The 26973-nt window shown below is 55.3% G+C and overlaps 1 protein-coding gene across 1 annotated transcript in view; it reads left to right on the forward strand.

The window, feature by feature from the left end:
• LOC119963249 (solute carrier family 2, facilitated glucose transporter member 11-like) overlaps positions 1 to 26973 on the forward strand; it is a 112910-nt gene that overhangs the window by 36261 nt on the left and 49676 nt on the right. The window contains exons 4-5 of the mRNA XM_038792490.1: positions 7213 to 7337; positions 13898 to 14027. Coding sequence (XP_038648418.1) covers positions 7213 to 7337; positions 13898 to 14027 — 255 coding nt within the window. The remainder of the gene's footprint in view (positions 1 to 7212; positions 7338 to 13897; positions 14028 to 26973) is intronic.

Here is a 26973-nt window from a genome sequence, read left to right on the forward strand (position 1 = left end):
GGAACACCCTTCTCACCCTCGGAGTCCCATGCGCCCACACAAATCCCGTAATACTCCTGTTGACCCTCCTAAAAAAGGCCTTCGGGATAAGGATGGGAAGGCACTGGAACAGGAACAAAAACCTCGGGAGCACCGTCATCTTAACGGACTGCACCCTCCCCGCCAGTGACAGCGGTAACATATCCCACCTCTTAAACTCCTCCATCTGCTCCACCAACCTTGTGAGGTTGAGCTTGTGCAGGGCCCCCCAACTCCCAGCCACCTGGACCCCTAGGTACCTGAAGCTCTTCCCTGCCTGCTTCAGTGGGAGCCTACCAATTCCCTCCTCTTGATCCCCCGGATGCACCACAAACAACTCACTCTTGCCCAGGTTCAACTTATACCCAGAGAAACCCCCGAATTCACTAAGAATCCTCATCACCTCCGGCATCCCCCCCACCGGGTCCGCCACATACAGCAACAGGTCGTCCGCGTACAGCGACACTCGATGCTCCTCCCCACCCCGCACCAGGCCCCTCCAGTTCCCTGACTCCCTCAATGCCATGGCCAGGGGCTCAATCACCAACGCGAAGAGCAAGGGGGACAGGGGGCACCCCTGTCTCGTCCCCCGGTACAGCCGAAAGTACTCCGAACTCCTCCTATTTGTGGCTACAGTCGCCATCGGGGCCTCGTAGAGCAGCCTCACCCACCCCCTCCCCAAACCTCTCCAACACCTCCCACAGATACTCCCACTCAACCGTATCAAAGGCCTTCTCCGCATCCAATGCCACCACTATCTCCGCCTCCCCTTCCATGGCCGGCATCATAATGACATTGAGGAGCCTTCGCACATTTGCATTCAACTGCCTTACCTTCACAAACCCCGTCTGGTCCTCATGAATGACCCCAGGCACACAATCCTCTATTCTAGCGGCTGGGATCTTTGCCAGCAGCTTAGTGTCAGCGTTTAGCAGCGAAATCGGCCTATATGACCCGCACTGCAGGGGGTCCTTGTTCCGCTTCAGGATCAAGGAAATCAGCGCCCGTGACATAGTTGGGGGCAAAGCCCCCCCCTCCCTTGCCTCGTTAAAGGTCTGGACCAACAGGGGGCCCAACAGGTCCAAATACCTTTTATAAAATTCCACCGGAAACCCGTCCGGCCCCGGCGCCTTCCCCGACTGCATGCTCCCTATCCCTTTGACCACCTCCTCCAGCTCGATCGGCGCCCCCAGTCCCTCCACCTGCTCCTCCTTCACCCTCGGGAATCGCAGCTTGTCCAAGAAGCGGCCCATTCCACCCCCCTCCACCGGGGGTTCTGACCGGTACAGTTCCCCATAGAAGTCTCTGAAGACCCCATTAACATCTACTCCCCTCCGCACCACCTTCCCAGCCTTCTCTGTCACTCCCCCAATCTCACTGGCCGCGTTCCGCTTTCGGAGCTGGTGTGCCAGCATCCTGCTCGCCTTCTCCCCATACTCATACACCGCCCCCTGTGCTTTCCTCCACTGAGCTTCCGCCTTTCTGGTAGTCAATAGGTCGAACCTGGCCTGAAGGCTACGCCTCTCCCCCAGCAATCCCTCCTCTGGAGCCTCCGCATATCTCCTATCCACCCGCACCATCTCCCCTATGAGTCTTTCCCTTTCCCTCTGCTCCCCCCTCTCTCTATGGGTTTGGATGGAGATCAATTCCCCCCTCATCACCGCCTTCAATGCCTCCCAGACCGTCCCCACTCGGACCTCCCCGTTGTCATTGGCCTCAAGGTACCTCTGATACACCCCCGAACCCTCTCGGCCACCTCCTCATCTGCCAGCAGCCCCACCTCCAAGCTCCAGAGCGGACGTTGGTCCCTCTCTTCCCCCAGCCCGAGGTCCATCCAGTGTGGGGCATGATCTGAAATGGCAATGGCAGAGTATTCAGCATCCTCCACCCTCGAAACCAACCCCCTGCTCAGGACAAAAATATCAATCCTCGAGTCGGCCTTATGTACGTGGGAGAAGAATGAGTACTCCCTGGCCCTTGGTCTCGCAAACCTCCAGGGATCCACCCCCCCCCCCCAATCTGGTCCATAAATCCCCTCAACACCTTAGTCGCCGCCGGCCTCCTACCCGTCCGGGACTTGGATCGATCCAATGGGGGATCCAGTACCGTGTTGAAGTCCCCCCCCCATGATCAGGCCCCCCATCTCCAGGTCCGGAATGCGGCCCAGCATACGCCGCATAAACCCTGCATTGTCCCAATTTGGGGCGTAAATATTCACCGACACCACCCGCTCCCCCTGCAGCTTATCACTCACCATCACATACCTCCCGCCACTGTCAGCCACCACATTTAACGCCTCAAACGTCACCTTCTTCCCCACCAGGATCGCCCTACTCTTCTCATCCAGCCCTGAGTGGAATAGTTGGCCCACCCATCCCTTCCTCAGCCGAACCTGGTCCACCAGTCTCAGGTGTGTCTCCTGGAGCATGGCCACATCCGCCTTCAGCCCCTTCAGGTGCGCAAATACCCGGGCCCGTTTGACCGGCCCATTCAGCCCCCTCACATTCCAGGTTATCAGCCGGATCAGAGGGCTCCCTGCCCCCTTCCCTGCCGATTAGCCATACCCCATCCCTTGCCCACCACCGGCCAGCGTCCCCCGCTCTGCCAGTTTCCCACGGCGGCAACTCCCCCCCTCCAGCACCCCCTGCGTCCTCCAGCTCCTTCCTGACCGTTTCAGCAGCAACCCGGTAACCCCCCCCCCAGACTAGGACCCCTCCTAGCCGCGCCCCTCCCTCCATAGCACTCCCGTGAGCCAGCTAACGTCTGCTGACCCCGGCGACTCCCGCCCTACCTCCGACTCCTCCCCACGTGGGACTACCCCTCCTCCATCGTGCCCGACAATGGGTCCTCCTCCACCCCCCTGCTCTTGCGCGGGAAAAGAAAACAGCCAGCAACGACCCGCGCTTCTCAGCCCCGACCCCGCCCCCACCATCTCCCAGCGCGGGAAACCCGCAGAAAGCCCGCGCCTTCGCCCTGCCCGGCCCCGCCTCCTCCAGGGCTACTCCCATTGTCAGCCCCCCCCCCCCCCCACGAGCTCCCCGAACTCCCTGTTTACCCCTCTGCCCGAACCCGTCCACCAGACCCCTACAGAAAACCCCATATAGAAAAGACAAATCGACATCACCCCACCCACCCTAAGGCCAACCCACATCTTACATTAAACCAAGCAAATACAAATACAGTATTATACAGCATCCCCCATCTTAGACCCTCAGTTTGAGTCCAATTTCTCGGCCTGCACAAAGGCCCACGCCTCCTCCGGGGACTCAAAATAATGGTGCCGATCCTTATAGGTGACCCACAGACGCGCCGGCTGCAACATGCCAAACTTCACGCTCCGTCTGTGGAGCACCGCCTTCGTCCGGTTAAACCCGGCCCTCTGCCTCGCCACCTCCGCACTCCAGTCCTGGAAGATCCGCCCCTCCATGTTCTCCCACTTGCTGCTCCGCTCCTTCTTGGCCCACCGGAGCACACACTCACGATCCACGAACCGATGAAACCGCACCAACACCGCCCGTGGCGGCTCGTTCGGCTTGGGCCTCCTAGCCAGAATTCTGTGGGCCCCCTCTAACTCCAGGGGCCCCTGGAAGGACCCAGCCCCCATCAGTGAGTTTAACATAACCGCCACATAGGCCGCCAGGTCCGACCCCTCCAGCCCCTCCGTGAGGCCCAGGATCTGCAAATTCTTCCTCCTCGACCGGTTGTCCAGCTCCTCGAACCACTCCTGCCATCTTTTATGGAGCGCCTCGTGCATCTCCACCTTCCCCGCCACGGCCAAGGCCTCATCCTCCCTTTCAGTGGCCTGCTTCTGCAGCTCCCGGATCGCAGCCCCCTGGGCTGTCTGGGTCTCCATCAGCTCCCTGTTGGTTACCTTCAGCGACTCCAGCAGCTCCAACTTAAGCTCCTGGAAGCAGCGCAGCAGAGTCTCCTGCTGCTCCTGCGCCCACTGCCTCAGCTCCTCAAGGCCTCCGCCGGCCGCCATTTTGTCTTCCTTCCCCCGCTTTTTCAGGGGTGCTTTCTCCGTTTTTCTCCTTACCCCACTCCTGGTCCGGACCATAGGACCGTAGGGGTCAACTCCTGCCCTCTTCCCACGTCGGGATTTGCCGACACAGCTCCATTGGGGGCCCTGAAAAGAGCCCCAAAGTCCGTTTTCAGCGGGAGCTGCCGAATGTGCGGCTTAGCTCCGCATTGCCGCCACCGGAAGTCCCAACTGCACACAATACTACAGGTGTGGCCTCACCAAGGCCCTGTATGACTATGAGGTAAAAGGTAAAGTCGCCATAGTCCCAGACGACCATAGGCTGCTTTCCCCTTTTGAGGGGAAGAGCCAATGGGTGGGGATTTAACAAGACACCTCAGGTGAGGGGCAAGGTTGTGAAGACAGGGCCTTCATGAATAACCTCAGCTGGTACTGGAATTGAACCCACACTGTGGGACTTGTTCTGCATTACGAACCAGCTGTCTAGCCAAGTGAGCTAAACCAGGACCTGGGGCCAAGAATGGATCCTTGGGGACACGAGAAATAATGGTGTGGGAGAAGGAAGAGAATCCATTTCATAAGTTCAAGTTGTCTTGGCCCTAAGCTGTGAAATTTTCTTCTTCTGCCTGTCTATCTAATTTTCCTCCTTTAAGATACATCCTAAAACCTACCTCCATGCTTTACGATTAGACAGATAAGAATGGAATAACTGGCGAGCAAGCCCACCCAGCTGGAGGGCGGTGTAGAACAGGCTTGCCCAATCTTTTTGTGTGAGGGTCCACATTCCAATATTATTCTCGCTTGTAGGGGTCAGTTTACAAGCTTTGGGAAGAAAAGGAGACAGAATCAGCAGAATGGAAATTTATCTCACTATGAATCCAGAACAACAAAAACTGCATGTTTATGAACAAGCTTCATACTTTCTATGCACCCTATTTCTCTGCACTGTATTGCACAACGATGATACCTGGCATTGTCTGCTTGCACAAGAGGTCAATGCCCTCGTGTACACTTGATGTGGCATCACGGAGTATTGTGGAGGATGCCCATCTGTCAGGAGGGATCTTGATATTGTTCATCCTTTTCACATGAGGGACAACTTTCAATCTTTTCCTCACTCATTAGGGCATCTTTCTGCCCCTCCCCTTTCCCCTCCTGAATTTCTCAGCCTCTGGCTGGCAGGAATCTCTCTGTGCCTCCTACCTCCTGCAGACTCACCATTGTGCTCTGGAAACAGAACTGACCACCAGTACTTACCTTCACACTGCTTGCTGCTCGCCCAATCACAGGCTGTTGTCTCCATGCATCTGTTGCTCGATTCTAATGAAACAGAAATCCATGAGCTCTTCACACCTATTGTTGGAGGTGGGAGTGGGGGAGACAGGGCTTTAAGAAGTTGGCTTTCAGTAGAGAAAAGTTATTACACATTAAAGGTGCACCATTACAGGATGTGTTTGAGACTTTGCAACCTGACAAGATGGTATCGACATGCAAGTGTCATTAGTTCAAGTATTAGAGAATGATGAGCATCAGACTGCCATGGAGTATGGAAGAGAACTTTTGGAAGAGGTCGTCAGCAGAAATAACAGTTTGCCAAAAATATTTCCAGTACTCTAATAACAGGAAAGTAATGAGAGAGGAGATTAAAATCCAAAGGGATCCATATGGACTGATCTATGAAAGAAGGGAATCCCTTGGATTAGATTCTGCAGACCAAGTGACTGAGAACTCTCCACGTGTATAGTATGGTTGATGTGCCTATACTTGTTGGATTGGGACGGCATGGTAGCACAGTGGTTTAGCACTGTTGCTTCACAGCTCCAGGGTTCCAGGTTCGATTCCGAGCTTGGGTCACTGTCTGTGTGGAGTCTGCACGCTCTCCCTGTGTCTGCATGAGTTTCCTCCGGGTGCTCCGGTTTCCTCCCGCAAGTCCCGAAAGACGTGCTGTTGGTTGAATTGGACATTCTGAATTCTCCCTCTGTGTACCCGAACAGACTCTGGAATGTTGCAACTAGGGGCTTTTTACAGTAACTTCATTGCAGTGTTAATGTAAGCCTACTTGTGACAATGAAGATGATTATTATTTAGTTAAGAGGCTCAGATCCATAAGATCAGCACGGCAGCACGGTAGCATGGTGGTTAGCATAAATGCTTCACAGCTCCAGGGTCCCAGGTTCGATTCCCGGCTGGGTCACTGTCTGTGCGGAGTCTGCACGTCCTCCCCGTGTGTGCGTGGGTTTCCTCCGGGTGCTCCGGTTTCCTCCCACAGTCCAAAGATGTGCGGGTTAGGTGGATTGGCCATGCTAAATTGCCCGTAGTGTCCTAAAAAGTAAGGTTAAGGGGGTGGTTGTTGGGTTACGGGTATAGGGTGGATACGTGGGTTTGAGTAGGGTGATCATGGCTCGGCACAACATCAAGGGCCTGTTCTGTGCTGTACTGTTCTATGTTCTATCAGTAAATTCCAGACAGCTAAGGCACACATTTACAGGGTCAGGGTTTCAAGATCTTCTATTAGGCACTGGAGTGATGCTCGTTCTAGTTAAAGCAATGCAATCCCCAGCAGCACAGAGAACAGGTTAATTTAGCCATTGTTTGTCCAACTAGGACCACCGTACCCTTAGGTATTTTAAATTCTTTCATAGGATGTTGGTGTCACTGGCTGGGCCAGCATTTATTGTCCGCCCTTAATTGCCCCTAAACTGAGTGGCTTGCTTGTCCAGTTCAGAGCTCATTTAAAAGTCAATCACATTGCTGTGGGTCTGGAGTAACATGTAGGTCAGACCGAGTAAGGACGGCAGATTTCCTTCGCTGAAGGACATTCATGAGCCAAATGGTTTTTTTTTAATGACAATCGACAATGCCATCATTAGATAATTAATTCCAGTTTTTATTATTGAATTTAAATTTCACCATTTGAGAACTGTGGGAAGAATCCTTGGATCGGTTCATCGTCCCACATCTGTGGATCCTCCTTATGACCCAGATTGGCTGCTCAATCATCACAACTTCACTGATTTGTCTGGCTCAGGTAGTGGGTCCACCACAGTGAGATGACTTGATTCTGAACTTGTGTCAACAGCCTTTTCAGTGTGAAGCCATCTTGATCGCAAACGCCCCATTTACCTCAACAAGCATGGCCGCTCGTTAAATAACAGCTCACGGTGCATTCAGTTATGCAGAATAGATCCTTTCACATCAAATGTTTCCTGTTTCAGGAGGAACTGTCTGATATTCAATAATATTTTGACAATAGTGGCAGCTTTATTAGTGGGTTTCAGCAGGATGTCGAGATCCTTTGAGATGATTCTGGCAGCGAGATTCTTGTATGGAGTGAATTCAGGTATGACGAATATTTCTTTGGGTAAGTGATGCAGCAAGATTATTTCTGATATATTTGTAAATATGGGCAGTCCAAGGGATAGAGGTAAAGGCAATGTTAGGCTGTGTTTCAGATGGGACAGAGTAAATCTGACCCTATAGATATAGAAGAGGATGTATACTCTACTGTATTGACTTAAATCTTAACTCTTAAATATCTGTACTGAAGCTAGGGGTGGGGTCCGGGGTTAGAGAGGAAGGGCTGAGGTGCTATGGTAACGGGGGTAGGTTCCCCTTCCTGTCCAGGGTCAGTCCCTCTTCCTGTCCAGGGTCAGTCCCCCTTCCTGTCCAGGTCACTTCCCTTTCCTGTTCAGGGTCAGTTCTTTTTCCTGTCCAGAGTCAGTCCCTCTTCCTGTCCAGGGTCAGTTCCCCTTCCTGTCCAGAGTCAGTCCCCCTTCCTGTCCAGGGTCAGTCCCTTTTCCTGCCCAGGCTCATTCCCCTTTCCTGTCCAGGGTCAGTCCCTTTTCCTGTCCAGGGTCAGTCCCCTTTCCTGTCCAGGGTCAGTCCCTCTTCCTGTCCAGGGTCAGTCCCTCTTCCTGTCCAGGGTCAGTCCCTTTTCCTGTCCAGGGTCAGTCCCCTTTCCTGTCCAGGGTCAGTCCCTCTTCCTGTCCAGGGTCAGTCCCTTTTCCTGTCCAGGTCACTTCCCTTCCTGTCCGGGGTCAGTCCCCCTTCCTGTCTGAAGTTAATCCAAGGGTCAAATTCTTTTTTTTTTAACAAACAATTTTATTGAGGTATTTTAGGCATATGGAAAAAGTGACACTGTACAGTACAAAAAAAGAAGTCAATACACAAATTACAAAGTAAACATAGTGCAAACCACGGCTCTGTTCACACACGGACCTGCTTCAATATCGCCCTACTTTACTCTACTCTACCCTTGCCCCCCCCCCCCCCCCCCCCCCCCGCGCCCCCCCCCTCTGCTGACGCTTACTCCGCTGCGAAGAAGTCAATAAATGGCTGCCACCTTCGGGCGAACCTTAGTAGCGAACCTCTCAAGGCGAACTTGACTTTCTCAAGGCCAAGAAAGCTCGCCATGTCTGATAGCCATACCTCAGCCCTCGGGGGCTTTGAGTCCTTCCATGCTAACAGTATTCGTCGCCGGGCTACCGGGGAAGCAAAGACCAGAACGTCGGCCTCTCTCTCTTCCTGGACACCCGGGTCCTCCGAAACCCCAAAGATTGCCATCTCCGGGCTCATTACCACCCCAATTTTCAATACCCGGGACATGACATCTGCGAATCCCTGCCAATACCCCCTGAGCTTAGGGCACGACCAAAACATATGTACATGGTTAGCCAGCCCTCCAGCATATCTAGCACACTTGTCCTCCAGCCCGAAGAAACTGCTCATCCGGCCCACCGTCATGTGGGCCCGGTGCACGACCTTAAACTGGATCAGGCTGAGCCTGGCGCATGTTGCGGTCGTGTTTATTCTGCTCAGGGCTTCTGCCCAAATACCGTCCTCCAGCTGTCCCCGAGCTCCTCTTCCCACTTAAGCTTCAGGTTCTCGGTCTGCGTATCCTCAGCTCTCATTAGCTCCTTGTAGACGTCTGAGACTCTACCCTCTCCCACCTCTCCCCTAGAAACGACCCTGTCCTGCCTCCCCTTCGGCGGGAGACGTGGGAAGGATGGCACCAGTCTGCGTACAAAATCCCTCACCTGCAAGTATCTAAAGTCGTTCCCTCTCACCAGCCCAAACTTCTCCTCCAGCTCCTCCATGCTCGGAAAGCTCCCTTCCAGAACAGATCCCCCATTCTCACAATCCCTGCCCTCCTCCACAGTCCATGTTCCCCGGGGAAAATCGGTGGTTGCCGCAGATTGGGGTCCACACCGATGCTCTTACCTCCCCGACATGCCTCCTCCACTGGCCCCAGATCCGAAGAGCCGCCACCACTATCGGGCTGGTGGAGTACCGTGCCGGCGGAAGCGGCAGAGGTGCCGTGACCAGGGCTGCTGAGCTAGTGCCCCTGCAAGAAGCAGCCTCCATCCGCTCCCAAACCGACCCCACACCCACCATCCATTTCCTTATCATCGCTATGTTGGCCGCCCAGTAATAGTTGCTGAAGTTCGGCAACGCCAGCCCCCCATCTCCTCTGCTCCTTTCAAGCATCACCCTCTTCACCCGTGGGGACTTCCCTGCCCATACAAATCCCAGAATAATTTTATTCAGCCTCTTAAAGAAGGACCGCGGGATAAAGATGCGGAGACACTGAAAAACAAACAAGAACCGCAGGAGAATCGTCATCATAACAGTCTGCACCCTCCCCGCCAATGACAGTGGGAGCGCATCCCACCTCCGGACCTCCTCCCTCACTCGTTCCACCAGTCGGGACAGGTTGAGCTTATGCAACCTGCACCAGTCCCGCACCACCTGAATCCCCAAATATCGGAAACTCTCCCCCACCAGCCTGAACGGCCATCCCTCAGCCTACTCTCCTTCCCCCTCGCCTGAATTACAAACATCTCGCTCTTAGCCATGTTCAATTTGTATCCGGAGAACCGGCCAAATTCCCTCAGGGTTGCCATAACACCGTCCATCCCCACCATTGGGTCCGATACATATAACAGCAGATCATCCGCGTATAACGAGACTGTATGTTCCACTCCCCCCCGGATAAGCCCTTTCCAGCCCCTAGAAGCTCTCAGTGCAATTGCCAGCGGCTCAATGGCCAGCGCAAACAGCAGTGGGGAGAGAGGGCAGCCCTGTCTTGTCCCACGGTGCAGTCTATAGTCCGATGTTGTCCTGTTCGTCCTTACCCTCGCCTCCGGGGCCTGATACAATAGCCTAACCCAGTCGATGAACCCCGCCCCGAACCCAAACCGTCCTAGTACCTCCCACAAATAATCCCACTCGACCCGGTCAAAAGCCTTTTCAGCATCCAGGGCTGGCACTATCTCTACCTCCCTACTCTCCGGGGGCATCATGATCACGTTGAGCAGCCTTCTTAGGTTGGCCACAGCTGCCTCCCCTTTACAAACCCGGTTTGGTCCTCCACAATTACATCCGGTACACAGTCCTCAATTCTGGTCGCCAAAATCTTGTCCAGTAACTTGGCGTTGACGCTGATCAAGGAGACCGGCCTGCATGACCCACAGGCCTCCGGGTCCTTATCCCGTTTCAGAATGAGCGAGATGGTGGCCTGCGACATTGTCGGGGGTAAACTCCCTCTGTCTCTTGCCTCGTTGAAAACCCTGACCAGCACCGGTCCCACTATCCCGGCAAATGTTTTGTAAAACTCCACCGGATACCCGTCCGGCCCCAGGGCTTTACCCGACTGCATGACCTTCAGGCCCCCCCAATACCTCTTCGATCCTGACCAGGGCCCCCAGTCCGTCCACCAACCCCCTCCCCACTCTTGGGAAGGTCAGTCCGTCCAGGAATCGCCCCCCCCCCCCCTTTCCGGGGGGGAGTTCCAATGTATACAGCTTCCTATAAAAGTCCCTAAAGACCTTGTTCAGCCCTGCCGGGTCACCCACTAGATTACCCTCCCCATCCACTACCCTCCCTATTTCCCTAGCTGCTTCCCTCTCCCTCAGTTGCTGTGCAAGCATTCTACTGACCTTCTCCCCATGCTCATAAATCGCGCCTTTTACCTTTCTAAGCTGCGCTACAGCCTTGCCTGTGGTCAGCACCCCAAACTCAGCCTGCAGCCTCTGTCGTTTCCTGAGTAACTCTGGCCTCAGGGATTCCGCGTAACTCCTGTCTGACCGTAGTATATCCTTAATCAGTCGGTCCGTCTCTGCCCTGTCTGTCTTGTCCCTGTACGCCCGGATTGAAATCAGCTCCCCTCTCACCACTGCCTTCAGTGCCTCCCAGAGCACCGCTGCCGAGACTTCTCCAGTATCGTTCACCTGCAGGTAATTCTGCATGCATTTCCTCAGCCTCTCATACCGCCTCATCCGCGAGTAATCCAACTTCCAGCCTCCATGGTGGCGCTGAAAACTGTCCTTACAAAACTGCAGGTCTACCCAGTGCGGAGCATGGCCCTATATGGCAATTGCCGAATATTCTGCCCCCACCATTCCGGCCAGCAGGTCCCTACTCACAACAAAGTAGTCAATTCGGGAATACACCTTGTGGACGTGGGAGTCGTACGAGAACTCCCTCGCCGTCGGCCGGCTAAATCTCCACGGATCTGCTCCCCCCGTTTGCTCCATGAACCCTCTCAATTCATTTGCCATCGCTGGCAACCTGTCCGTTCTTGAACATGACTGGTCCAGGCTCAGGTCCAGGACTGTATTAAAGTCTCCGCCCATGATCAGTTTACATGAGTCCATGTTGGGGATCTTCCCTAGCATTCTCCTAATAAAATCCACATAGTTCCAATTAGGGGCATACACACTGACCAGGACTACTCTCACCCCTTTGAGCTTACCCCTCGCCATAACGAACCTGCCACCCTCATCCACAACTGTGACCTCCGCCTCAAATTGTACCCTTTTATTAATCAGGATCGCAACCCCCCTCGTCTTAGAATCAAGCCCCGAATGAAAGACCTGACTGACCCAGCCCTTCCTTAACCTTACCTGATCTGCCGCTTTCAGGTGCGTCTCTTGCAACAAAACTATGTCCACCTTCAGAACCTGCAGATGTGCAAACACAGACACCCTCTTCACGGCCCGTTTAACCCTCTAACATTCCAGGTGATCAGCCTGGTTGGGGGGCACTCCCCCCCCCCCCCTCCCCCCCCCTTGCCGATCAGCCATCCCGTTTCCTTGGCCAGCCCCCCCCCCCCCCCAGCCATGTGTCGCGCTTCCTCTGGCCCGCCTCCTGACCGGCTCCACCCATGACCTCCTCACTGTTACCATGTCCAGTTCCCCTCACCCGTCAGCAGAACTCCCCCCCCCCCCCCCCACCTCCTCCCCCTAGCAACACCATCCTATCACCTAACCCCTGCTCTAATCCAATTATATGGACACCCCCCCACCTCGGCTTCCGTTGACTAGCTGCACTCAGCTAGCCTGGGGCTCCCAGCCTCGGCACCAGCCCATCTCCCATCCATTGTTCCCAGTCACCCCTCCCCCCGACCCCTCCATACTACTTCCCCAGATCAGCCCTACTTAAGCAAACACGCTATACAAGTCATAAACATCCCCACAATAGCACAATTCAAGTTAAACAAGAAAAAAAGAGATAAGAAATAACAGGCACTCTTCAGTCCTAGCCATACAGACACAGAAAAAGATGGCACAAAGTTCTCCTGAAGCATCCATTTTAACCCAAACCTTTTAACTGTTTTCTTTATTATTTCCCCCCCCCCCAGCCAAACTCCAACTAAGCAAAGAGCCCAAACAGGAAACATTCAGGAAAACCACGCAAAAAGCACGCAAAAACAAGAAAAAAATATATACATCCCAAATCGGGAGAGACATATACTTAAAAGCTCTAACATGAGTCCAAACGCCCTCAGCTTCATCGCCTCTTTGGGTTCCTCGAAATAGTGGTGCTGACCCTTATACGTAACCCACAGTCGCGCCGGAAAAAGCAGCCCGAATTTCACCTTGTTTTTATACAGTATCTCCTTCACCTACCTGTAGCCTCCCCTCCTTCTGGCCACCTCAGCACTCAAATCTTGGTACACACGCAGGGTGGTATTGTCCCAAGTACAGCTTTATGTGCTCTTTGCCCATTGCAGCACCCGGTCCTTGTCCAGGTACCTGTGAAAGCGTACCACCATCGCTCGTGGGGGACCCCCTTATCGCGACTGCCTCACCTGCCGTCTGTGTGCCCTGTCCACCACCGGCGGGCGCGGGCACACCTCGTTCCCCAGCAACTTCTGAAACATACCCTCCACAAATGTGGCAGCGTCTAACCCTTCTGCCCCCTCCGGGAGGCCCACGATTCTCACGTTCTGCCGGCGCTATCTGTTGTCCAGGTCCTCCAGCCTTTCCAAAAGCACTTTTTGCTGGTCCCTCAACCTCCGAATCTCCACAACCGCCACCGTTTGAAAGTCAGCCTGCTCCTCCACTGACATCTGCAACTGCTGGAGCTTCTCAGCCTGATCATCCAGCCTTTTTCCCATCCGATCAATCGACTTCTGAAGCGGCTCCAAGTTGTCAAGCTTCAGAGCCAAAAAGCCCTCGTGCATAGTCTGCAGCAGCTGCTCCATTGTGGGCTGGGCTGTTGGCTCCTTGCTGTGAACACCAGCCACGCTGGTCTCTCTCACAGCCTCCACTGTGCCTTTACTCGATCACTTCTGCTGTTTACGGTCCCTCCAGCTTCTTAGGTCCATACAATTCTGTATGGGTCCAGTTCCTGAGTACTACAGCTTTCCAGTTCCATGTTCAAAAGTGCAAAAAGGTCAGGGGAAAAGGTCCAAAAGTCTGACCAAAATGGGAGCCACCAAATGTGCGACCTACTCCCTCATAGCCGCCATCGGAAGTCCCAAGGGTCAAATTCAATAAACAATTAGTGACATTATTGTAAGGGAACATTATACTGGGGGATTAAAACTTCATTTTGCTTGACTCTTCCGCCAAGTGGATTAATTAACACGGGTGTTTATTTCCTCTCTATCTGAAGGGAATGGTATGAATGTTCACTGCATGTACATTATGGAGTGTTCTCCAAAGAAGCTGCGAGGGGTTGTGACCATCACCACCGCAATATTCATTTCCATCGGTAAATGCTTAGGACAGATCATGGGACTCAGGTCAGTCTCTTTGCAATACTCCAATAACACATTTTAGATTATAATGTTACAGTGTGACCACCATGGTGGGAGTGCAGCTCACTGTGATCACCATGGTGGGAGTGCAGCTCACTCTGACCACCATGGTGTGAGTGCAGCTCACTGTGATCACCATGGTAGGAGTGCAGCTCACTCTGATCACCATGGTGGGAGTGCAGCTCACTGTGATCACCATGGTGGGAGTGCAGCTCACTGTGACCACCATGGTAGGAGTGCAGCTCACTGTGATCACCATGGTGGGAGTGCAGCTCACTGTGATCACCATGGTGGGAGTGCAGCTCACTCTGACCACCATGGTGGGAGTGCAGCTCACGGTGATCACCATGGTGGGAGTGCAGCTCACTGTAACCATCATGGTAGGAGTGCAGCTCACTGTGTCCACCATGGTGGGAGTGCAGCTCACTGTGATCACCATGGTGGGAGTGCAGCTCACTGTGATCACCATGGTAGGAGTGCAGCTCACTGTGATCACCATGGTAGGAGTGCAGCTCACTGTGATCACCATAGTAGGAGTGCAGCTCACTATGTCCACCATGGTGGGAGTGCAGCTCGCTGTGATCACCATGGTAGGAGTGCAGCTCACTGTGATCACCATGGTGGGAGTGCAGCTCACTGTGTCCACCATGGTGGGAGTGCAGCTCACTGTGTCCACCATGGTGGGAGTGCAGCTCACTGTGATCACCATGGTGGGAGTGCAGCTCACTGTGATCACCATGGTGGGAGTGCAGCTCACTGTGATCACCATGGTAGGAGTGCAGCTCACTCTGACCACCATGGTGGGAGTGCAGCTCACTGTGATCACCATGGTGGGAATGCAGCTCACTGTGACCACCATGGTGGGTGCAGCTCACTGTGATCACCATGGTGGGAGTGCAGCTCACTGTGACCACTATGGTGGGTGCAGCTCACTGTGATCACCATGGTGGGAGTGCAGCTCACTGTGATCACCATGGTGGGAGTGCAGCTCACTGTGATTACCATGGTGGGAGTGCAGCTCACTGTGATCGCCATGGTGGGAGTGCAGCTCACTGTGACCACCATGGTGGGAGTGCAGCTCACTGTGTCCACCATGGTGGGAGTGCAGCTCACTGTGATCACCATGGTGGGAGTGCAGCTCACTGTGATCACCATGGTGGGAATGCAGCTCACTGTGATCACCATGGTGGGAGTGCAGCTCACTGTGATCACCATGGTAGGAGTGCAGCTCACTGTGACCACCATGGTGGGAGTGCAGCTCACTGTGACCACCATGGTGGGAGTGCAGCTCACTGTGTCCACCATGGTGGGAGTGCAGCTCACTGTGACCACCATGGTAGGAGTGCAGCTCACTGTGACCACCATGGTGGGAGTGCAGCTCACTGTGATCACCATGGTGGGAGTGCAGCTCACTGTGATCACCATGGTGGGAGTGCAGCTCACTGTGACCACCATGGTGGGAGTGCAGCTCACTGTGATCACCATGGTGGGAGTGCAGCTCACTGTGATCACCATGGTAGGAGTGCAGCTCACTGTGATCACCATGGTGGGAGTGCAGCTCACTGTGACCACCATGGTGGGAGTGCAGCTCACTGTGATCACCATGGTAGGAGTGCAGCTCACTGTGATCACCATGGTAGGAGTGTAGCTCACTGTGTCCACCATGGTGGGAGGGCAGCTCACTGTGATCACCATGGTGGGAGTGCAGCTCACTCAGACCACCATGGTGGGAGTGCAGCTCACTGTGTCCACCATGGTGGTTGTGCAGCTCACTGTGACCACCATGGTGGGAGTGCAGCTCACTGTGATCACCATGGTGGGAGTGCAGCTCACTGTGATCACCATGGTGGGATTGCAGCTCACTGTAACCACCATGGTGGGAGTGCAGCTCACTGTGATCACCATGGTAGGAGTACAGCTCACTGTGACCACCATGGTGGGTGCAGCTCACTGTGATCACCATGGTGGGAGTGCAGCTCACTGTGACCACTATGGTGGGTGCAGCTCACTGTGATCACCATGGTGGGAGTGCAGCTCACTGTGACCACCATGGTGGGAGTGCAGCTCACTCTGACCACCATGGTGGGAGTGCAGCTCACTGTGACCACCATGGTGGGAGTGCAGCTCACTGTGATCACCATGGTGGGAGTGCAGCTCACTGTGATCACCATGGTGGGAGTGCAGCTCACTGTGATCACCATGGTGGGAGTGCAGCTCACTGTGATCACCATGGTGGGAGTGCAGCTCACTGTGATCACCATGGTGGGAGTGCAGCTCACTGTGACCACCATGGTGGGAGTGCAGCTCACTGTGACCACCATGGTAGGAGTGCAGCTCACTGTGACCACCATGGTGGGAGTGCAGCTCACTGTGATCACCATGGTGGGAGTGCAGCTCACTGTGATCACCATGGTGGGAGTGCAGCTCACTGTGATCACCATGGTGGGAGTGCAGCTCACTGTGACCACCATGGTGGGAGTGCAGCTCACTGTGATCACCATGGTAGGAGTGCAGCTCACTGTGATCACCATGGTAGGAGTGCAGCTCACTGTGATCACCATGGTGGGAGTGCAGCTCACTCTGACCTCCATGGTAGGAGTGCAGCTCACTCTGACCACCATGGTGGGAGTGCAGCTCACTGTGATCACCATGGTAGGAGTGCAGCTCACTGTGATCACCATGGTGGGAGTGCAGCTCACTGTGTCCACCATGGTAGGAGTGCAGTTCACTCTGACCACCATGGTGAGAATGCAGCTCACTCTGACCACCATGGTGTGAGTGCAGCTCACTGTGATCACCATGGTGGGAGTGCAGCTCACTGTGATCACCATGGTGGGAGTGCAGCTCACTGTGATCACCATGGTGGGAGTGCAGCTCACTGTGATCACCATGGTGGGAGTACAGCTCACTCTGACCACCATGGTGGGAGTGCAGCTCACTGTGACCACCATGGTGGGAGTGCAGCTCACTGTGATCACCATTGTGGGAGTGCAGCTCGCTGTGATCACCATGGTGGGAGTGCAGCTCACTGTGACCACTATGGTGGGAGTGCAGCTCACTGTGATCACCATGGTGGGAGTGCAGCTCACTGTGATCACCATGGTGGGAGTGCAGCTCACTGTGTCCACCATGGTGTGAGTGCAGCTCACTGTGATCACCATGGTGGGAGTGCAGCTCACTGTGATCACCATGGTGGGAGTGCAGCTCACTCTGACCACCATGGTGGGAGTGCAGCTCACTGTGATCACCATGGTGGGAGTGCAGCTCACTGTGATCACCATGGTGGGAGTGCAGCTCACTGTGATCACCATGGTGGGAGTGCAGCTCACTGTGTCCACCATGGTGGGAATGCAGCTCACTGTGATCACCATGGTGGGAATGCTGCTCACTGTGACCACTATGGTGGGAGTGCAGCTCACTGTGATCACCATGGTGGGAGTGCAGCTCACTGTGATCACCATGGTGGGAGTGCAGCTCACTGTGTCCACCATGGTGTGAGTGCAGCTCACTGTGATCACCATGGTGGGAGTGCAGCTCACTGTGATCACCATGGTGGTAGTGCAGCTCACTGTGATCACCATGGTGGGAGTGCAGCTCACTGTGATCACCATGGTGGGAGTGCAGCTCACTGTGACCCCCATGGTGGGAGTGCAGCTCACTGTGACCACCATGGTGGGAGTGCAGCTCACTCTGACCACCATGGTGGGAGTGCAGCTCACTGTGATCACCATGGTGGGAGTGCAGCTCACTGTGATCACCATGGTAGGAATGCAGCTCACTGTGACCACCATGGTGGGAGTGCAGCTCACTCTGACCACCATGGTGGGAGTGCAGCTCACTGTGATCACCATGGTGGGAGTGCAGCTCACTGTGATCACCATGGTGGGAGTGCAGCTCACTGTGATCACCATGGTGGGAGTGCAGCTCACTGTGTCCACCATGGTGGGAATGCAGCTCACTGTGATCACCATGGTGGGAATGCAGCTCACTGTGACCACTATGGTGGGAGTGCAGCTCACTGTGATCACCATGGTGGGAGTGCAGCTCACTGTGATCACCATGGTGGGAGTGCAGCTCACTGTGTCCACCATGGTGTGAGTGCAGCTCACTGTGATCACCATGGTGGGAGTGCAGCTCACTGTGATCACCATGGTGGTAGTGCAGCTCACTGTGATCACCATGGTGGGAGTGCAGCTCACTGTGATCACCATGGTGGGAGTGCAGCTCACTGTGACCCCCATGGTGGGAGTGCAGCTCACTGTGACCACCATGGTGGGAGTGCAGCTCACTCTGACCACCATGGTAGGAGTGCAGCTCACTGTGATCACCATGGTGGGAGTGCAGCTCACTGTGATCACCATGGTAGGAATGCAGCTCACTCTGACCACCATGGTGGGAGTGCAGCTCATTGTGTCCATGATGCACGATAATTGCACAAAGACGAGAGTTGAATACAACTGAGGCTTTATTTCACTGAGATGTGTGGCCTCCTACAGCAGCTGACGAAATGGCTGCTGTACGGGGAGCACACATATTTATACTCCGCCTACTGGGCGGAGCCAGCAGGCAGAGACTACCCCCGTGCCTGTAGTACAGGGGCCTTACCACACCTCTCCTAATATATACAAGTGGTGATTACCACATTCACCCCCTGTTAAAATTGCATCCGGCGGGGGTGGCGGAGAACTATATACAGAACAAGTTTTAATATACAGAGGCAAAAAGATTTTGTAGTCCAGTACATGGTGCTTTAACAGTCCCGAATCAATTACAGGTTTAGCCGGTCCGGGGCCTTGATCTGACGTTGGGAGCGATGCAATGGTGGCGGCGATTCCGGTGTCGGTCTGGTCCTCGGTGACTCCGGGAGCATGCCACAATCCTCCTCATCCTCGGGCATGGGCAGGGGGAGGACTGATGGTCCCAGGGGGGTTGCTGCTAGTGCGCCGGGGGAGGGGAGGGTGGCGCCGGGCTGGGTGGGGTGTGTGTGTGGGGAACCTGCTGGTGCCAGGTCCCTGATGGAGACAGCATCCTGGCTATGTACGCATACTGTGGGTTGGCGTGGAGTAACTGCACCCTTTCAACCAACGGGTCCGCCTTGTGGAGTCGTACATGCTTACGGAGGAGTACGGGTCCTGGAGCTGCCAGCCATATCGGGAGCGATACCCCGGATGTGGACTTCCTGGGGAAGGCAAAGAGACATTTATGGGGTGTGTCGTTATTCGCAGTGCATAGGAGCGACCTGATAGAGTGGAGTGTGTCGGGGAGGACTTTGTGCCAGCGGGAAACTGGGAGATTCCTAGACTTTCGGCCAAGAGGACGGCCTTCCAGACCGTTGCGTTCTCCCTCTCCAGCTGCCCGTTTCCCTGGGGGTTATAACTGGTAGTCCTGCTCGAGGCGATGGCCTTACCGAGCAGGTACTGACGCAGTTCATCGCTCATGAACGACGAGGCCCGGTCACTGTGAACGTAAGTATGGAAACCGAACAGGGTGAAGACACTACTTCGGGCTTTAATGACGGTGGCCGCGGTCATGTCGGTGCAGGGGATTGCAAAAGGGAAGTGGGAGAACTCGCCAACCACGTTGAGGAAATACGTGTTGCAGTTGGTAGAGGGGAGGGGGCCCTTTAAACCAATATTGAGGCGCTCAAAGAGCCGGGATGCCTTTACCAGGTGGGCCTTTTAGAAAAAAATGCTACTGGCCTGCCCGCGTGGTTAAGGGTGGCGGCAAGGGCGACCTCTAATGCGTCGCTCTCCACCTGGAAGGGGACGGACTCATCCACCGAGCGCATTGCGGCTTTGGCGATATCGGCCTTGATGCGGCTGAAGGCCTGGCGGGCCTCGGCCGCCAGTGAGAAGATGGTGGCCTTGATTAGTGGGTGGGCTTTGTCCGCATAGTCGGGGACCCACTGGGCGTAATAGGAAAAGAACCTGAGGCACCTTTTCAGGGCCTTTGGGCAGTGCGGAGGGGGAGTTGCAGGAGGGGGCGCAAACGGTCGGGGTCGGGTCCAAGAACTCCGTTTTCCAAGACGTAGCCGAGGGTGGCTAGTCTGGTTGTGCGGAAAACGCATTTCTCCTTGTTATAAGTGAGGTTAAGGGTTTGGGCGGTCTGGAGAAATCTCTGGATGTTGGCGTCGTGGTCCTGCTGATCATGGCAGCAGATGGTGACGTTGTCCAAGCACGGAAATGTGGCCCGCAGCCCGTACTGGTCCACCATTCGGTCCATCGTCGGGCAGAGTTGCAGGTGGTGGCCAAGATGGCAGCCCCTGTCAGTCGCACGTGTCAGGCGGCGAGGAAGATGGCGTCCAAGATGGCAGCCCTCATGAGTCGTGCGTGGCAGGCCCCGTGGACGAGGGTGGCCAAGATGGCGGCCCCCATGAGTCGCACACATTGTGCAGGCTTGAAGATGGCTGCCCCCACGGACAACACAAGGCTGATGACGCATCCGGGGAGGGCGGAGCCGGCAGACACGCTGCCACACTGCGGGGTCTGCGGGCCTGTGAGTCTGAGTCGGGCCTGCGATTTTGAGGATTTGGACCTGGCCAGGCAAACCTTAGCGAAATGTCCCTTTTTACCCCAGTCGCTGCAGTTCACGTTTAGGGCCAGGCAGCGCTGCCTGGGGTGCTGATGCTGGCCGCAGAAATAGCAGGGTAGTCCCCCGTGTTGGGCGGGGAGCCGCGCGGCACAGGCCTGGGGTACTCTTTTGTCGGGGGTCCACGAGGGGGTCGTGTGATCAGACGGGAACGCGTTGAAGCTTTGGAATGCTACTTCGAAGGAGGAGGCAAGCTTTACCGTCTCTTCCAGGTCGAAGACACCTTTCTCGAGTAGGCGCTGTCTCATATAGTTGGTCCTGACTACAGCCTCGTAGGCGTCCCGGACGGCAAGGTCTATATGTTGAGTGGCCGTAACAGCCTGGTAGTTGCAGCTTTACGCAAGGACTTTGAGGTCGCGTAGGTACTCCTCCAGCGATTCCCCAGGGCATCGTGGCGCTTAGTGAGGAGATGCCGTGCGTACACCTCATTCACCAGTCTTACGTATAGGCGTTTCAGCATCGCGAGGGCGTCTGTATAGTTGGAAGCTTCCTCGAGTTGTACAGAGATTCGCTGGCTCACCCGGGCGTGGAGGAGGTTCAGCTTCTGATCGTCGGAGACGGAAGGCGAGGAGGAGGCGGCGAGGTAGGCCTTGAAACAACGGAGCCAGTGTGAAAAAATCCCTTTCGCTTCTGCGGCTTGTGGGTCGAGTTCCAGTCAGTCAGGTTTGAGGGCCGATTCCATTGTGGTGTTGTAGTCGATTAAATTGAATAGACCATCATTTCACGCGAAACAGAGAGTAGATGTAAACTGTGGCTTTAATCGACTAGAACAGTGCCTGCCTGCGACTGCTCTGTTACTGAGAGCTGCCTACAGGGTGACTGCTCTTTATACCTCCCCTCAAGGGGGCGGAGCCAGGGGCGTATCGCACAAAGGCACCAACATGATACATTCCGGGTAATATCTTACAATGGTACATAGGTGGAGTCCACATGGGCAACAGTGTGATACAGTGACATACATGGTGAATGGTTAATGCAATACATTCACTACAGAAGTTAAAAGACAAACTCTGATGGGTGAAGAACAATAGGGACAGGACAAAGAAGAGATCATTTTAAAATAAAAAAATAGATTTTTATTCCACAAAACTGGAAATATTTGTATGGTAAGGAGTGATGCACTATCAATTAGATGAGACAGGAGTAGAGAGTAATCGAGGCTTTATTACACAGAGATGTGGAGCCTCCTGCAGCTGCTATCGAAATGGCTGCAGCTCGGAGACCCCACTCATTTATATTCCGCCTACCGGGCGGAGCCAGCAGGCAGGAATCTACCCCCCCGTACCTGTAGTACAGGGGCTTTACCGTAATACCCGCGTATGCAGTATATAATACAAAAGTGGTGACTACCACATTCACCCCCTGTTAAAAAAGAGTCCAGTGGGGGTGGTGGAAACTATTTACATACAGGTTGTTAAAAAAATTTAGAAAGAGTCTACAAATTTAGACGATCGGGCGCCTTGATCCGCCATTGCGTGCGCCGCAGGTGTGGTGTTGATGCCGGCGTTGGTTCAGTCGTCGGTGACTTCGGGTTGTGTGTCGCCCTCATCTTCTTCCACGGTCGGACCAAGGGGAGGATGGATCGTCCTGGAGCGGGGGCTGTGTTGGGGTGCGCCGGGGGAAGGGAGGGTGGTGCCGAGGAAGGGGGGGTGTGTGGGGACCCAGTTGGTGCCAGGTCCCGAAGGGAGACTGTGCCTTGGCGGCCGTCGGGTACGCTACGTAGGCGTACTGCGGGTTGGCGTGGAGTAGCTGTACCCTCTCAACCAACGGGTCCGCCTTGTGTAGCTGCACGTGCTTACGGAGGAGAATGGGTCCTGGAGCTGCCAGCCATGTTGGGAGTGAAACCCCGGAGGTGGACCTCCTAGGGAAGGCATAGAGACGTCCATGGGGGTTTCGTTAGTCGCGGTACACAGGACCGACCGAAAGGAGTGAAGGGCATCGGGGAGGACATCCTGCCAGCGGGAGGCCGGGAGATTTCTGGACCGTAGGGCCAGCTGGATGGCCTTCCAGACCGTCCCATTCTCCCCTTCCACCTGCCCGTTTCCCCGGGGGTTATAGCTGGTCGTCCTGCTCGAGGCAATGCCCCTGTTGAGCAGGTACTGGCGCAGCTCATCGCTCACGAATGAGGATCCCGGTCGCTGTGGACATAGGCGGGGAAACCGAACAGAGCGAAGATGGATTTAAGGGCTTTGATGACAGTGGCAGATGTCATGTCGGGGCATGGGATGGCGAAGGGGAATCTTGAGTACTCGTCGACCACATTGAGAAAATACATGTTGCGGTTGGTGGAGGGAGGGGCACTTTGAAGTCCACGCTGAAGTGTTCAAAGGGGCGAGAGGCCTTCACCAGGCGTGCACAGTCTGGCTGGTAGAAGTGCGGTTTACACTCTATTGACAAGGTCACATTTGGAATATGGGAGAAGGTTTGCTCTGTGTGCTAAATGTGGTGAAGGTGGAGATATGTTCTCGAGACAGAAAGGAAACTTCCAGTTTGGAGCAAGTGGCCTTTAAAAGGATGAAGATACATTGGAGAGACTTCAAAGAGTAACAAGGATTCTTATGGGATTCTGGGCCTTGAGTAATCAAGAGAGATTTATTAATTTAAACATTTTCAATGAAGATAAAAGGATTGGAGGGACACATGCTTCAGCTTTTGTTATTTACTTCCAGATGGTTAGTCAGAAATCTGTACTCATGGGGATTTCCGGTTGAGGTGATGCGGAGTTAAGCCGCACGTTCAGTAGCTCCCGCTATTTTCGGACTTTTGGGCTCTTTTTAGGGCCCGTAACGGCGCTGGACGGACTTTTCCCGGTGGGGGACGACATCAGCTGTGCCTCTCTACCATTGGATGAACAGGACCAGGAGCGGGGAGGTCAAAAAATCGGCTCTGGGGCAGAGAAAGGTGCGAAGGAGGAAGATCAAGATGGCGGCGGGCGGGGAACCGGCAGCAGTGGGCGCAGGAGCAGCAGGAGCTGCTTCAGGGAGCTGAAAGCTGAGCTGCTGGAACTGCTAAAGGCCTCACTTGACAAGCTCACGGCGACTCAGACGGCCCAGGGGGGCAGAGATCCGCGAGGTCCGGCAAAAGGCCTCGGAAAATGAAGACGAAATTCTAGGCCTGGCAGTGAAGGTGGAGGCGCACGAGACGCTCCACAAGAAATGGCAGGCAAGGCTGGAGGAAATGGAGAACCGCTCGCGGCGGAAGAATTTGCGGATCCTGGGCCTCCCGGAGGGATCGGATTTGGGGGCCTACGTGGTCACGATGCTGAACTCGCTAATGGGAGCGGGGTCCTTCCAAGGGCCCCTGGAGCTGGAGGGGGTCCCTCGAGTGTTTGTGAGAAAGCCCAAGCCGAATGAGCCGCCAAGGTTGGTGCTGGTGCGGTTTCACCGGTTCGTCGACCGAGAATGTGTGCTGAGGTGGGCCAAGAAGGAGAGGAGCAGCAGGTGGGAGAATGCGGAGGTCCGTATTTACCAGGACTGGAGTGCGGAGGTGGCGAAAAAAAGGGCTGGTTATAACCGGTCGAAAGCGGTGCTGCATAAGAGAGGGGTGAAGTTTGGCCTGTTACAGCCGGCGCGCCTTTGGGTCACTTATAAAGACCGCCAGTACTACTTTGACTCCCTGGAAGAGGCCTGGACCTTTGTCCAGTCAGAGAAGCTGGACTCGGACTGAGGATTGAGGGGGGGGGGGGGGGTTGGGGACTGCTGGAGCAGCCGGGGTCAGCAGGAGTCAGCTGAATTACGGAAGCACAATGTGAGGCGTACTGCAGCTAGAGGGTGCCCTAGCTAGGGGAGGGGGATGGGGGTGCTGGTGGGGGGGGGGGGGGGGGGGGTGGGGGGGGTGGGGGGGGGGGGGGGTGGGTACTGGGTTGCTGCTGGAAGGACCGAAGGGGAGCTGATGGTATTAGGAGGGGTTGGGACGAGGATCTGCCACTGTGGGGAACGGACCGTGCGGGGACTGCGGGCACATGGTTGGCCGAGGAAGAGTTATGGCTGACCGGCAGAGAGGGAGGGTGAATAGCCCCTCGATTCGGCTGGTCACATGAAATGTAAGGGGGCTGAATGGGTCGGTCAATCGGGCCCGGGTGGTTGCACATTTGAAGGGGCTGGGGGCGGATGTGGCTATTCTCCAGGAGACGCACCTTAGGGTGGCGGATCAGGTGAGGTTGAGGAAGGGGTGGGTTGGGCAAGAGTTCCACTTGGGGTTGGATGCGAGGAACCGGGGGTGGCGATTTTGGTGGGGAAGAGTATGTCGTTTGTGGCGTCGAGTGTGGTGGCGCACAATTGTGGCAGCTATGTGATGGTAAGCGGTAGGCTCCAGGGGGAGCGGGTGGTGCTGGTTAATGTGTATTCCCCAAATTGGGACGATGCAGGCTTTATGCGGCGTATGCTGGGTCGGATCCCAAACCTTGAGACGGGGGGTTTGATAATGGGAGGAGATTTCAATACAGTGCTGGACCCTAAGGGGAGCATCGGCTGTTGTTGTACGCGGACGATTTATTGTTGTACGTTGCAGACCCGGCGGGGGGGGGGATGCCGGAGGTGATGAGGATTCTTGGGGAGTTCGGGGACTTCTCTGGGTATAAGCTCAACGTGGGGAAGAGTGAGCTGTTCGTGGTGCATTTGTGAGACTAGGAGAGAGAGATGGGGGAGCTTCCGCTGAAAAGGGCGGAGAGGAGCTTCAGATACCTGGGGGTCCAGATAGCCAGGAGCTGGGGGGCCCTGCATAGGATCAACTTTACGAAGCTGGTGGAGCAGATGGAGGAGGAATTCAGGAGGTGGGATGTGTTGCCACTCTCCCTAGCGGGCAGGGTCCAGTCGGTCAAAATGACGGTGCTCCCGAGGTTCCTGTTCCTTTTCCAGTGTCTACCCATCGTGATTCCGAAGGCTTTTTTCAGGAGGGTCATGAGGAGTATTACGGGGTTTGTGTGGGCGCAGAAGACCCCGAGGGTGAGGAGGGTGTTCCTGGAGCGGGGCAGGGAAGTGGGTGGGTTGGCGCTGCCCAACCTGTGTGGGTACTACTGGGCTGCGAACGTGGCAATGATACGTAGGTGGGTGATGGAGGGGGAGGGGGCGCCATGGAAGAGGTTGGAGGCGGCGTCCTGTGTGGGCACGAGCCTAGAGGCGCTGGTGATGGCACCGTTGCTGCTCCCCCCCAGCAAAGTATTCTACGAGTCCGGTAGTGGTGGCTACCCTCAAAATCTGAGGGCAGTGGAGGCGGTATAGGGGGGAGGTGAAGGCTTCAGTTTGGTCCCCGATACGGGGGAACCACTGGTTTGTACCAGGGAGGATGGACGGAGGGTTTTTTGAGCTGGCACAGGGCAGGTATCAGGCGGCTGGGGGACCTCTTTCTCGATGGGAAGTTTGCGACCTTAGAGGAGTTGGAGGGGAGGTTCGGTCTCCCCCCAGGGAATATCTTTAGGTATATGCAGATTAGGGTGTTTGTTAGGCGGCAGGTGGCGGAGTTTCCACTGTTGCTGCCAAGGCGGGGTTCAGGACAGGGTGCTTTCGGGGGCGTGGGTGGTGAGGGGCGGATCTCGGCAATCTACCAAGTGATGCAGGAGGGGGAGGAGGTCTCGGTGGAAGAGCTGAAAGAGAAGTGGGAGGAGGAGCTGGGAGAGGAGATCAATGAGGGGACGTGGGGGGATGCTTTGGGGAGGGTGAATTCCTCCTCCTCTTGCGCACGGCTTAGTTTAATCCAACTAAAGGTGCTGCATAGGGCGCATATGACTGGGACCAGGCTGAGCTGGTTCTTTGGGGGTGAGGACAGGTGTGGCAGGTGTTCGGGGAGCCCAGCAAACCACACCCACATGTTCTGGGCGTCTCCTGCATTGGAGGGCTTTTGGAGGGGTGTTGCGGGGACCTTGTGGTTGGCTCCAGGGTGGAGCCGGGCTGGGGGCTCGCAATATTTGGGGTAGCATCGGACACGGGAGTGCAGGAGGCGAAAGAGGCCAGGATCCTGGCCTTTACGCCCCTGGTAGCTCGGCGCAGGATTCTTTTACAGTGGAAGGATGCGAAGCCCCCAAGCGCGGAATCCTGGCGTGGTGATTGTGTATCAGTGTAGATGCAATACAACTCAGCAAGCACTAGAGGGAGCATGGGAGAGCTATAAATACACAGGGACAGAGACTATGAGCTTTATTAAGACACAAGGAACAACACACCTGGATCAACGACATGGCGGGTTCATCAGGCTGGAGAGGGTCAAGTTTGCCCTAAGGGGGTTGGTGCAAGGGTTCTTCCGGCGGTGGCAGCCGTTCCTAGACTTCCTGGCGGAGCATTAGGGGTGGCCAGCTTCAGTAGAAACCCGGGGGGGGGGGGGTTATTTGTTTGATAGGGGGGATGGATGT

The sequence above is a fragment of the Scyliorhinus canicula genome, chromosome 1 (assembly GCF_902713615.1).
Source record: "Scyliorhinus canicula chromosome 1, sScyCan1.1, whole genome shotgun sequence".
Taxonomy (NCBI): Eukaryota; Metazoa; Chordata; class Chondrichthyes; order Carcharhiniformes; family Scyliorhinidae; genus Scyliorhinus; species Scyliorhinus canicula.